The following is a 13316-nucleotide window of genomic DNA, read 5'->3' as shown; positions in this document are numbered from 1 at the left end:
GAAACACTAACTCCTAATAAAACGGCATATACATCCATAGTGAAAGTGGACATCAAAGAATATAGTATATCAATGATTGCCATTGTGGTATCATTTTTTTTCTTTGTAGAGTGATACTGTATTAAAATCTGAGGTAACAATGGATACTTACATGAAACTTTCATGGGGAAATACGTGAACAGACAGAAACAAAATAGACACAAGATAGACTATATTCAAACTTAATGCCTTAATGCTCCATTCTGATTTTTTTTTTTTTTACATGCGACTTAATACAGTACATAAAATCAAGCTTAGGCTAGATACTGATTATAATTTGGCAATACGTCGTTTTCTGGCGCCTCTGTCTCCATCTTGCGGTCAATGTGAGAACTGCTGCAAACGACTACAAACAAGAATCCAAACAAAGCGTATTAAGCCGTGTTTATATTTGTCTCGCCCTGTATTCTATTTTTGTTTTAGAAGTAATAATTGAAAATCAAAGTATTTTCTACGATCGTCTTTTGTTTTGATCCAAACTATGGCCTAAATTCCACACATGGGGAGAAAAAAACTGTTGTCACCACTTTGTTAAAAGAGAGAAAGGAAAATAATAAAAGTGCCGTAAAGCAAAACTTTAGCAAAAAAAAAGAAAAAAAAAAAAAGAATGCCAATGAGACATTTTGAGTTCAGTGTCCTTATTTAAGAACATAGACACATTAAACGGGCCTGAACAAAAATAATGCCTACGGTAAAAGTTGTTTGCAATACGTCAAAAACAATTACATTTTACTGTATTTTGTTTGGATTATTATATAATTTGCTTTTGCGTCCTTTTTACGCCCGCTTGATGTGTGTTGAGAATTTGTTTACGTTGTGTACAATATTTATAATCCTTTTTTTACATTTTAAATAAAGTTTGCCAATGTTTAAATAAAGTTTTTCAAACGAAGAGCGTTGCTAAGTAACGACGTAAAACTCCTTGAAGCCTGGTCTCGTTTCCTAGGCGACCATTTCGCTCAAGCCCAAAACAAGGGAGCGCAGTTAACAGCCATTTTTTTTGCACACTAAAGCTTAATAAACTTTAGCAACCGCCTCGTTTTTCTAAAATGGGTGACAAAAGACGTCCCAGGCGTGTTTTTGTTAGCGACGTCGACAGATATTCCTCTAAACATATCGCTGAGGTGATGTATATGCATGTGATCAATTAATCATGTAAATTAGCACAATCAAGACTTCTTGTTTTTTTTTTTTTTTACTTCTATGGACAGTATTTAGCAAGTTGCGGGGAGAAGTTGGAAGAGGATGAGGATGACGTCGAACCTCAGGCACATGAACCTGCTTTTCAAGTGGTCGGCACCGTGTCCACTTCATCCACCATCGAGAAGGGAAACCCTTTGCATGAGCGCTACTCTGTGAGTCAAAATACAGTCTTCCCCCGCTACGTCGCGGTGCGGTTTTTGTGGCTTCACTCTATCGGGGATTTTCATTGATGACTATTACCTTTTTAGTACAGGTTTTTGGTGCTATTCTTCTCGCAATTTTTCGTCCTTGTTCAGTCAGACCAGACAAAAAAAAAAGCAAATTTATTAAAAAAAAAAAAAAAAAAAACAATCTCTATTACATTGAATTTTATTCATTACAATCTATTGCAGGTTAAGTTGCTTTTTTTTCTCGATTTTTTTTCCTTTTAGGTCATACCAAACCAAAAATATAGTAAAAAAAAAAAAAAAGAAAGAGAATTTTAATGTTATTGTTTTTTTAAAGAAACTAAAAGGAAATGAAAGCAAAAAAATAAATAAACGCGAACTCTGTACTTCAGTACTAAGTTCCTTCATGTTCCATTTAATTTGATCTTACTTTGAAAAGCCAATATACTTTGAAGAGCCAATGTACTGTTCCTGTCACAGCATTAATAATCATTGAATTTGATATGCTGATACTTGCAAAAGCCTTGTTAAAATCTCAAGCGCCTTCACGTCGCCCCACCATTATTCCAAAGCACTGCTGCATCTTTATCATCTTGTTTTCCAGTCACTAAGCAGAGAAGACCTTCTCCCGCGCTTGCTGGATTGCGACGCGGTGGTCTACAACATTTCAGAACATGCAACTCTAGACGACATCGAAGAGGCCACTTGGGCAGTCACAGGTTTATCCATGAGAAAAGATCCTAATATTTGACCGTCATCATGTTCTATTTCCACCTAAAATCCATATTTCCTTTTTCTTTCTATTGCAGCCCTTCACGGTGAAATGGAGAACTTCAGATCAAAGAAAATGTTCATTTTAATCTCGACAGTGTTGACTTGGGCAATGACCAAAAAGCAGGAAACGGTGAGCGTGATTTTTTTTAAAAACGTGCTGCCGAAAATGCTAACGCACCTCTTCTGCAGGAAGACGGAGAAAGATTTATAACGGAAGACGAGTTCAGAAAAAGGCGCCCGCATCCCAGCTTTAAACACCACAACAATTTGGAGAAACAAGTACTCAAACTGGGAACTGGAGTAAGGAATTTGTTCTGGAAAAAAAAATACGCAAAAGCAACAAACACGCCGTGTGATCGATAGTGTTGTCTTGCGTCTTGCAGAAAAAAACAAAACTCAAGGGTTATGTTGTGGCCGCTGGGATACAGTATGGAAAGGGAGAAAATCTCTTCCACTACTTTTTCAAGGTATTCACACTTGCTCTCGTTTCCTGTTTAACTCAATGTCCAGACATTGAATTTTTTCATATTTGGCTAAAGGAGCATCTAAAAATGGCTGGTGCTAATCAATCAAATAAGTAATTGCTTTAGGAATTGATTATTTGAACCCAAAATTACTTCAGTAATTTGGTACCTGAAGTATTTTGATAGTTTAGTACTCAATACTGAAATTGATTTAGTACTTAATTACTTACTACCAGCCATTTTTAGACACTGCTTTAGCAAAAAACTTGGGAAAAACATAGCTACCTGCGATTGAACGTCTGCAAGTTTTTTTTTTTTTTTTTTTATGATTGGGTTAATAACGGTCATTTTGTAATTTGCAATTAGGTTTCTTGGCTATCTGAGTGTACAAAAGTTCCCATATTTGGAGAGGGCACAAATTACATTCCCACCATCCACGTGCTTGACCTTGCCAAGTGAGTAGCTACTTTTCAACACACATATATACATATATCATACATATAGATATTTCAATGACAGTCCATCTGGCTCCTTCACACACACACACATATATACTGCATATATATATATATATATATATATTAGAATGTTTATGTTTACTTGACTGGTTGTCTTTTACAGAGTGTTACAAAGTTTGATAGATGCCAAAGTCAAGTCCAGATATATTCTTGCGATTGATGATTCCAAGACCAGACTGGCTGACATAGTTAAGGTAAACACAAGACAAATTCATGCAGTTGACTGTTTAGTGTTGTTAGCAGTCCCTTTTCCATTGAAAATATGTTTTTTCATCCGGTGACTCTCTTTTAACCTTTTTAGGCTGTAAGTCTGGTGCTTGGGCCAGGGAAGGTTTCTCAAGTGCCAGAGAAGGAAGCCATAGCTATGAAGGCATATAAGGTATACGAAGGGAGGGTTAACCAATTTGAAAAAAAAAATCTGTTAGTACACTGAAACTAAAATTAGCACGCTGATTCCAAAATTGCACTGAAGATTAGCAAAATTCTAATGTAGTACGATTGTAGTAAAATGAGCTAATTATGTCCGAATTGCGACATCTCACAGAATTGTGAGAAGTGTGTGCAGCTCCCATTAGATGCAAATATACACATTTATGTAATCTAATGATTTCATAGATTTTGTTTTGATATAAGATGATCTATTTTGTGGTTGCAATTGTTTCTGTCCTGAATTCAGCAAGAGGAGCTGGAGTATCTCAGCATCGACCTTCGACTTGATGCTTTTATTGTGAAAGAAACCTTCACCTTCAACTGGACATCAGAAGCCGGCATAGTTGTGAATATAGAAGCTCTCGTGGAAGAATACAGACAAACAAGAAAATTACTTGTAAGTTTTTCAATAACGTGTTGCTTTTCGCGTAGGATCGAAGTTGACTGATTTTGCTAACAGCCAATCAGAATCTGCCTCACTGGACCTCCGGCCGTGGGTAAAAGCACTATAGCGGAGAAGCTGTGCGAGCGCTATCGAATACATCACATCAACATCCGGGAGGTTATCAACGAAAAGATGGCGCAACTGGTCAGTAAAATTCAAAGTCACAATAGGCAGAAATGAAAAGTAAAAGATTTTTGTTTGTCTTAATGTTTTGTATGCCACAGAAAGATACCATCACCAGAAATGACGCGGAGGTCAGCGAACAGGAAATGGCACAAGATCAACTGGAAACTATTAAAGCAAACATGGATAATAATGCAGGTCTTATGCACGAGTATCATAAATTTCAGAATGGGTTCGGGGGGCTGCTTCAGAGTGCAGTAGAATTGACCTTGTGCAGTCCTCCTCCGTTCTCCTTATGCATGTAAAAGAAAAAATGCCTTCTCTCCTTCTTTGTGTATAGTTTCTCACAAATGTCCAACAGATGAACCTGACAGTTCACATATATCAAATTTACATGTGACATAAACGTTTATACAGGTCTCATTTAACCTATACATATTTTTTATATTTTTAATACTACATAGTTTTAACATCATAGTTTTAAAACTCTTTTTGAGTATGGTCATTGATTCACATCTTTTCAGTTCCATTTCATAGTTGTTCCATAAATTAACACCTTGAACAGATACACACATTTGCTTTACCGATGGATTGCCCCCTGGTGGCTAGTAAAAAAACTGCAAGTTAAGCTGCACCGGACTATAAAACGCATGGCTCAAATCATGAGAAAAAAGTTGCGGTTTATTGTCTGAAATTTATAAAAAAATGTTCACTAATTGTGGATATTTCTTCCCACAATTAGGTCGCCTGGCGGACGATCTCCTTTTAGAAATTTTGACTGAGAAGCTCAATTCGAAGCCTTGTAGAAACCAAGGATTTGTTTTGCATGGCTTCCCGAGGTCTTTTGCGCAAGCGAGTTTGATGTTCAGTGGTAGGTTTCTTCCGCTCGTTCCGATGCTTTGTCCCAAATAAAAACATGCGGTCTCCTGACGGGCTTATGTGTCATTCAGCTGAGGATGGAGAGAACGAAGATGGGACACCATCACACAACAGCATCACTCCAGGTTGTTCAATTATTCAATCTTATTTTGGTTCATTTTGGTTCATTTTCTTCCACCTCATTCTCACAGTATTTTAGCAGTATTTTAGGTAGTTTGTGATACGTAAGTGATGGTGCCATTTTGAACGTTGACGCGTAGTCACCATCTGGGTGAAATTTCAGCTCCCCAGTGCTTACGCTTTGATGTGTTTTTTTTTTTTTTCCTTAGAATTTGTTTTTGCCCTGGATGCATCTGATGAGTACCTGACTAACAAAGTCCAAGAACTTCCGGAGGTTGAGGCCCAGAAGAGAGGCTTAACCCAGGATGAGTTCATCCCTCGACTGACCAGATACCGACAGCTCAGCAGGGCCGAAGAAACCGCCCTCGACTACTTTGATGAACTGGAAATATACCCCACATATCTTGGTAAAATCCCTTTATTGTACTACAATGTGTACAACAGTACACATATTTACTTTAATCTAAAATTATTAAACCTTCTTGAGTAACTGTACTGTTATCCTTTCCCATCACATCTCTTTGGCTGTAGTCTCACGGAGAGTCGCGATTATATTAACGGAGCCCGGAAGTCTAATTTGAGTGAAGCCTGTAGAACTCCTGCCCTCATTGGTCAATGCTCTCGCCAGGAGCCAAGCATGTGTCTTGTAGGAGTGCTCATCTCCCTCATGAAACTCACACACTCTGTTTAGGTATATGCAAAAGGAGAGCAGGAAAGAGCAGCGCTATAACGGAGCGTTTTAAATCTTTTACCTAGATTTCTTTTGTAATAAATTCGAATTTCAAGTGTAAACTCTGATTGTTATCATGTTTGGTCAGCTACAGGCTTCACTTCATCAGATTTTCAGGCACCATTAATATAACCGTAACTCTCCGTGAGACTACAGCCAAAGAAATGGGAAGGGAAAGGATAACAGTACAGTTACTGTATAAGGTTTAATAATTTCAGTAAATATGCATACTGCATACATATTTGTCTTAAATATGTCAAGTATAAATACTTTATAACTACTTTTATAAATACTTTTACATGTCAAGTATAAATACTTTTCACATTAAAAAGAAAATGTACCCACATACACATGCGTTCTCAAAAGTGTCTCGCGTCCGTCCTCCCAGAGGTGAAAGCCGAAGACTCCGACTTCGCGCAGCTCATGAGCTACATCATGGAGATAGTGGGCCCTCCCAAGAACTACGGCCTGACTTCCGAGGAGCAGGAGGAGGAGGAGGCCAGGAGGCAAGAAATGGAGCGGAGGCAGAAAGAAGCCGAAGAAGCGGCCGAGAGGAAACGCAGGAAAGAGGCCTCGCTGGCCGAGATGGCGGCGCAGTATGAAGCATGGGTACAGAGATTTCAAATACGCTACAGCAAATGAAGGCATCGTTGGATTCTGGGTTGAAGCTAAAATGTATTTTTCTTGTTAGCAAGAGAATTTAGCGGAGGTAAGGAGGCAGGAGCACGAGCTGCTGGAAGCTAAAGCTCTCCCGCTGAGGAACTACTTGATGAAGTATGTGATGCCTGCACTCACCGAAGCCTTGGAAGAATGCTCCAAGATCAAACCCGACGACCCGGTCAGCTTTTTGGTACGGCGTCCTCCTTCCAATGATGTTCTCTCACAAGCTTTGTTCTCCACTGTGAATATCTGTTTTATTTTTGGCAGGCCGAGTATCTTCTTCGCATGGACAAAGACTAATTGCAACATTTTGGGGGTATTTTTGAAGCAACCGAAACATGGGAAATGTGAATAAATATTTTCATTACATTTTTATTTCTGCCTCAATTTCTAGTTATAGAGACAACATACAAATGGTTCTTAATTTTATTTTCAATGATGTGCCTCAATTAACACTCACAAATAGGAAGAAAACTACAAAAGAATATTGAAACACAATTTAGCTTCATGATTCAATTCATTTACTCTTAATTTGAAAAGAAAATAGCTGGTGTTGCCGTCATATTAAATTAGATTAGCTGACACATGCAGAAATGTATTAGTGGTATCTCTAGGCTTCATTCTATTCAACATCACGATCATTTTACATCCTCGGTTTTATTTTGAGCTCTTCTGATGGAAAATTGTGTAACTAATGACAATGTCCACCTGTAAAAAAAACAACCCTAATCTTAAAGCAAAAGAGTCACAAAACACAATTTTGTGATAAATTGTGTCATGTTCCAATTTATTTGCTCTTAATTTGAAAAGAAAACTCGACTAATTTTATTCGTGGTATATCGAACTCCAGTTTATAAATTGTGTGGCATTTAGTTGAAGCTCAAATGTTATGAAACAACCCCAATATATTAAAATAATATTTGCTAAGGAGCAGTCTATTAACAAATTGTTTCATTTTACAATTCATTTGCTTTTAATTTGAAAAGACAATAGACATGAAATGACAGTAGATGCATACTGTGCAATATACTGCATTTGTAATATCGTCTCTGCCCCAAAAAATGTGTTGTATTAAAGCTCTGGTTTTACAAAGGCAATTTTTTTTTTTATTACTGTTATAACATATGTACTGTATTAAATATATTTACTGTTTGTATTCAATGATGTAGAAGGCACAAAATGCACGTGTCAGAAGTCAACAGAGTTTTCCTCTCAAAACATATTGGTCATCTTCAACTTCTGCATTCTTCGTCATGACTCAGCATTCTTCCAAGAACTTCGCTGGCTTAATCAACAACAAACATATAAATCACCATAAACCATTTTGAAGATTCCTTTGCTGTCTTTTTATGTGTGTGGTTAACGTCGTCCTTAGTTTTTAGGTGAGTCATGGATACGTTTTCATTCTGTTCTTTCACCGCTAGATGGCAGCGTAATCACGTCCCAAAACTTGGAATGTGGACGTGCTCGTTTTAAAATGGAAGTAGGTTTGGAAATTCTTTAATATTCTTTTTCTGAACTGACATATTTGAGCAGTGAATTGTAAAGAATGTATGGAGTGGGGGAAAACAGAACAAGAGAGTCTAGTTTTTACACTGTCTGAATTTCGGTGACTTGATGTCCTTCCAAACGCCCACACTTCCCTCCCCAAGAAATCATTCTAATACATTTCCCGGTTTTCTCTGACTTCATACCAAACGACTTCAGGAGCAGGATGTGATTCCGCTCCGGCTTGTCTTTGTTATCTCATCCACAGAAACAAGTTTACAATATGGATTGAAAGCGACAAATATTTAGTGAGGTGCTTCAAATTGGACGTGGCCAAAGTTATGCTGGCCCTGGAATTTCTTTGGAAAACCTGAGTCATCATCACAGATGCTTCAGTGTCCACAAGGTCTTGAAGAATGCTCAGGAAAAAAAAAAGAACATTTACTGGCTCCATTATGTCGCTCTGGCAAGTTTGGTACCATGCGTTAGACGTTGACCCCAAGTGGTTGGAGGTCACCTACGCCTCTGTTCTAAAAATAAAGACTGCTACTTTGTGCAAGTTATTCATTTATGCTTGAACTTGTTAGGTGATATAATTGGCAGTGGTGCCAAAGTTTTCCTGGTGGTCTTCATTATGTTGTTTTCCCAGTAAAAATAACCCCAATATTCAGCCTTTGTTGTGGCCTGGTCACTCTCTCACACACACACACACACACACACACACACACACACACACACACACACACACACACACACACACACAACCATCATGGTGGTCATCCTAACATCTGCTGGTGGTTGAAATTGCTGAATGAGGACCACACACACCTACAATGGCAAGAGGAGGACTTGGAGCAGACGGTGTGTGTAAGGTAAGGCGTTTAAAAAAAACACATTTTAAGTAAGGGGTTTGAGGCATTCTTTTTTTATTTGTCTGGCTATAGAAAGTAAGGTTTTTTTCACAAAAAACACCATGTGTCATCAAGGTTTTTTTTTTTGTAAAATACCAAGATTTTTTTTATTTACAAATAAGACAAAAAAAAAAAAAAAATATATATATATATATATATATATATATATATATATATATATATATATATATATATATATATATATATATATATATATTTTTTTTTTTTTTAAGTAAGTAAGTAAGGCTTTTTTAAGGCAAGTAACGACCATGTTTAGCAAGGCTTTTTTATGGCAAAACTTGACCACGTATAGTAAGGCTTTTTTAGACAAAAAAAATGACCATGTATATAGTAAGGCTTTGTTTAGGTAAAAAATGACCACGTATAGTAAGGCTTTTTTATTTTTTATGCAAAAATTGACTGTGCATAGTAAGGGTTTTTTTGCAAATAAACAACAGTCTATAGTAAGGCTTTTTTTTCGCAAAAAAAAACATTTTTTTCTGTGCAAAAAATGACAAACGGTAAGGCTTTTTTTTTTTCTTTCAAAAAATGACCATGTATAGTAAGGCTTTTTTTTTGCCCAAATTGACCATGTACGCTAAGGCTTTTATAGGCAAAAACAACCACGTATAATAAGGCTTTTTTTTGTTTTGCAAAAAGCAAACAACCCTTTATAAAAAGACTTTATTTTCTACAAAAGAACATATATAGTAAGCCTTTTTTTTAATAAAAAAAATATCCATGTATGGTAAGGCTTTTTTGTGTGTAGTACACAATGTGTAGTAGAGCTGTTTTTCCAGAAATATGATCATGTATAGTAAGGATTTTTTTTCTCCCACAAAAAACAACTACCTACAGTTAGGCTTTTTATGTATCGCAAAGAAATGATATACGATACATAGAAACACATTTCGTCAACCCACATCCCTGAGCCAAAAAGTGACCCAGTTGGATAAACAAATACAAACACGACGCTTCATTTACTTTTTGTGAACATGGTGAACTGTGCTCAACAAGTCAAAATACAGTAAATAAAGTGTCTTCTTTTTTTTTTTTTAAAGCTCGACGCCAGCAGGAATTAATGAATGCGTGGGCCGAACCCTTCGACTGGTCGGAAAGTATGAAGCGACCAATCCACCCACTGTTGGTCTTGGTCGAGTCACGTGATCATTAACTTCCATGGGCAGTGTATTGACAGTCTCCCTTTTCCCACACACGCTTCTTTGTCGGCTTTTGTTCAGCGTAGTTAGCGGTTGCGCTGCAGCAGGTGTGATTCCTGTCATCCCTGGCGCAAACAGAATAATAGCGGCCCGGACTGCACGTGTTGTTACAGCTGCGCTCCGGGGGCCAGTCAAGTCTGCCGTCAGCTCACGTCTCAGACTGCGTTCTCAAGAGTTCTCACTTCAAATTCATTTCAATCATATTCAAATTGACTGATTATGGAAGATATTAATACTTTTTAACTTCTAAAAGCAGTTGTGCACAACTAGTGCCAATATTTTGTAGCAAAGAAAGCTATATAATAACTTTTTAGCCTTTTTATAGTTGTGTCCACAGTAGTGGACATTAGTTTTTGGTCAATATGGTGAACTCTTCCCAAAGCCCATGGCTTTCGACACCCTGAGTGTTGACTTTGATCTCATTTTATTTATTTATTTACGTGATTTTACTGTTTTATTGTGTTTTTATTCCGTTACCTATTTATTGTGTTTTGATTTTCCTGTTCAGCACTTTGGAAACTTTGTGTTTGTTAAAATTGTGCTATGTAAATAAAGTGGATTGGATAACAAGGATCCAAGTCCTCATAATTTCATTAACAAAATGCATTACGCCATATAGGAAATGAAAATGATTTTTTAAAACTATTGACCATTATTGACTGTTGTTCATATGCAATAGATACCAGGAATTGCATTAGAGGGACACAAATTATTTTTTTAAATAAACAGCCAACATTATTTAGTATTTATAATAATAATAATAATAATAATAATAATAATAATGCTTCCAAAAATTGGCATCAGCATTGCATTTCTAGAGGGTTTATAAACAGGATGTTATGTCTTCATATGCTCTTTATATGTTCATTCATATTATATATCAATAATATTTATAAATTTATAGACTTTATATATTTTATATACAATGTAGAACATCATCTACAGTGCATTACAACCGCTCAAGACGCTTTCTAGTCTTTCAGACGTTAAGTGTTGAGGTAATAGCAAAATAAAACTCCAGCGTCCTTAGAGACAGCATTTGTGGCCACATTTGTGTCCATTTTGTCTCAGCAAAGTTCATTGCATCCCACCCGAACCCACGAGGCGTCATCGGAAAAGCCTGCGACTTAACGGGGTAGCTTGAACGAGTCCGCAGATTTCGGAAAAAAATAAATGTCCACCATGCTGGACACAAATAAATAGACTGGATCAACTGAGCGCAATTGTTGGGATCCCATCTGCACATCTAGGAGACATCCCAGAAACTCCACCTGAAGCAAGCGAGATGCAGTATGGACACCCCGTCTAGTCTCTCCCCCGCAGTCCAGGTTCTCAAGCAACAGGACCGGACAACATTCCTGAGCGTGTGTGACTAATGAACTCCCACCGCCTTCTCGAAGCTCTCCTTCAGCCAGAGCACCATTTCCTCCTGCTTTTAAAGAACATTTACAGGTTTCTCCCCCCAAGAAGAGCCCAGCCACCTGCCTGATCCACTCCAGACCAGTAGCACTCAATCCAATCATTATGAAGTGTTTCTGGAACGCTGCTGGCCCGAATCCAAAGCAGCACAGCGGATAACCGGGCCCCCCGCAATCCTCATACCGAGACAAAAAAACGTGTTTCAATGGCCGTCGTGGCTACGCGCCGCTGCGTTCTTCACCGCCTGGAAAACCGATTCCTACATCTGGATGCTCTTCGCTAACTACAGCTTGGCCTTTAACACTGTCGTCCTCCACAAACAACCATAAATTGTCTACCCTTGGAATGAACCCCACCCTCATAAACATCCTCGCTAGCAGGCTCCTGTCTGTTTAGGCAACATGATTTCAGTTAGGATCAGCACAATTTCACACTTTCCGTAGTGTCATATATATTACTTTTGCCACATCGGGGATTTAATTTGTTATGAAATACAATAGAGTTTTATGGTACCGATATTTCTAACCAGGTAGTAAAGTGCCTTGTTTGCAAAAACCGCACCGCTTACCATGTGCCTGCCTCACCCTCTTCATGAAGTGTTCAATGCTGGCGGGCCACGAAACATGCATCCATCATTTTGATCTGAGCTGTGTGTCAAGATGGTCTTTGCATCCAACTTTTTTTTCCAAAGTACTGGTGTGGTATGCCTTTTTCACTTTGCAAATATATTATATTACTTTACTTTTTTCGAGGGGAGTCTTTCTCCTCGCTGCTTTGTTGTCACCGTGTAAATCTGTGAGAAAATTACAAAGGGAAAAAAGATCATGCAAACAAGGATGCGGCAAAGCCTCAGAGCAGGTGATTTTAGGCAACCTATTTTTTAAATCGACAACCCAACTTGGTCAACTTATTCTCCCAGTCTCAAACTTGACAAAATAAAAGTACATAAAGTTTTGCAAAGGAGTAACTATAAAAGAATTTAGCAATAAATTGCTACACATTCCAATTAATTTCCTCTTAATTTGAAAAGAAAACTGGACTGTTCCCGTCACAGCATTAGGACAACCACACAAAAATCAGACCTTGACTTTGATCAAAACACAATATTAATGAGTGCGAGGAGTTCAGGGAGTAGGATTATCGGACTTTAACCTCTTGCAACATGATAATGCTCAAATGTAGCCGCCAATATTAGAAGATTGGAGGGAAAATGAAAACAAGAAGAGATTCCTGCCAACGTAAACACTCGGGAGGTTTCCCTCTCCATCCCTCCCATATTTCTTAAGTGAACCTCAATTTGATTGTGGCTGCCTGACAGTCTGAAATATGAACTGTTGCACATTACGCTAAGTGATTCAAAAGCTACAAAATCCCTGCAGTGGTTTGGGACAATTGGGGGAAAGTATAAAATATGATGAAAAAAAGAAAATTGCTATAATTTGTCGACGCAGATATCAGCATGAGATTTAGAGAATAATAAACGCCTGCCATATAGTCCATCTTAAATGTTGCTGTAGTCTACAATACACTGCATTATGTAATGTGTGCATTTTTTGGCAGGGGTGCAGCGCAATTCTCGACAATGTCTTTAAGTCAGTGGCCGAAAACCTCAAAAATGCGAGAGGAGGTCGGAACATGTGTTTTGTGTTAATAATAAAGCCGCTCCCTTTCCTTCAGAGGGCAACAATAACAATGTTCGCCAAGTTGGATACAAGCAAGACCACCGA

General features: G+C 37.8%; 1 protein-coding gene across 1 annotated transcript; it reads left to right on the top strand.

The window, feature by feature from the left end:
* Positions 1 to 1014: 1014 nt before the first annotated feature.
* LOC148407126 (adenylate kinase 7-like) lies at positions 1015 to 7875 on the top strand. The gene is made up of 18 exons (XM_088403377.1): positions 1015 to 1163; positions 1251 to 1394; positions 2014 to 2128; positions 2219 to 2313; positions 2373 to 2483; positions 2567 to 2650; positions 3014 to 3102; positions 3269 to 3359; positions 3467 to 3544; positions 3842 to 3991; positions 4055 to 4183; positions 4264 to 4360; positions 4905 to 5033; positions 5113 to 5166; positions 5371 to 5568; positions 6280 to 6500; positions 6583 to 6741; positions 6819 to 7875. The coding sequence occupies exons 1-18, from the start codon at positions 1089 to 1091 to the stop codon at positions 6849 to 6851; spliced, it is 2052 nt and encodes a 683-aa protein (XP_088259503.1). The 5' UTR covers positions 1015 to 1088; the 3' UTR covers positions 6852 to 7875.
* The last annotated feature ends 5441 nt before the right edge of the window (positions 7876 to 13316 follow it).

This window comes from Hippichthys cyanospilos, chromosome 20 (genome assembly GCF_059441005.1).
Source record: "Hippichthys cyanospilos isolate Australia breed blue-spotted pipefish chromosome 20, RoL_Hcya_1.0, whole genome shotgun sequence".
Lineage (NCBI taxonomy): Eukaryota > Metazoa > Chordata > Actinopteri > Syngnathiformes > Syngnathidae > Hippichthys > Hippichthys cyanospilos.
Note: the sequence above shows the minus strand (reverse complement) of the source record. Positions and strands in the feature narration are given on the sequence as shown.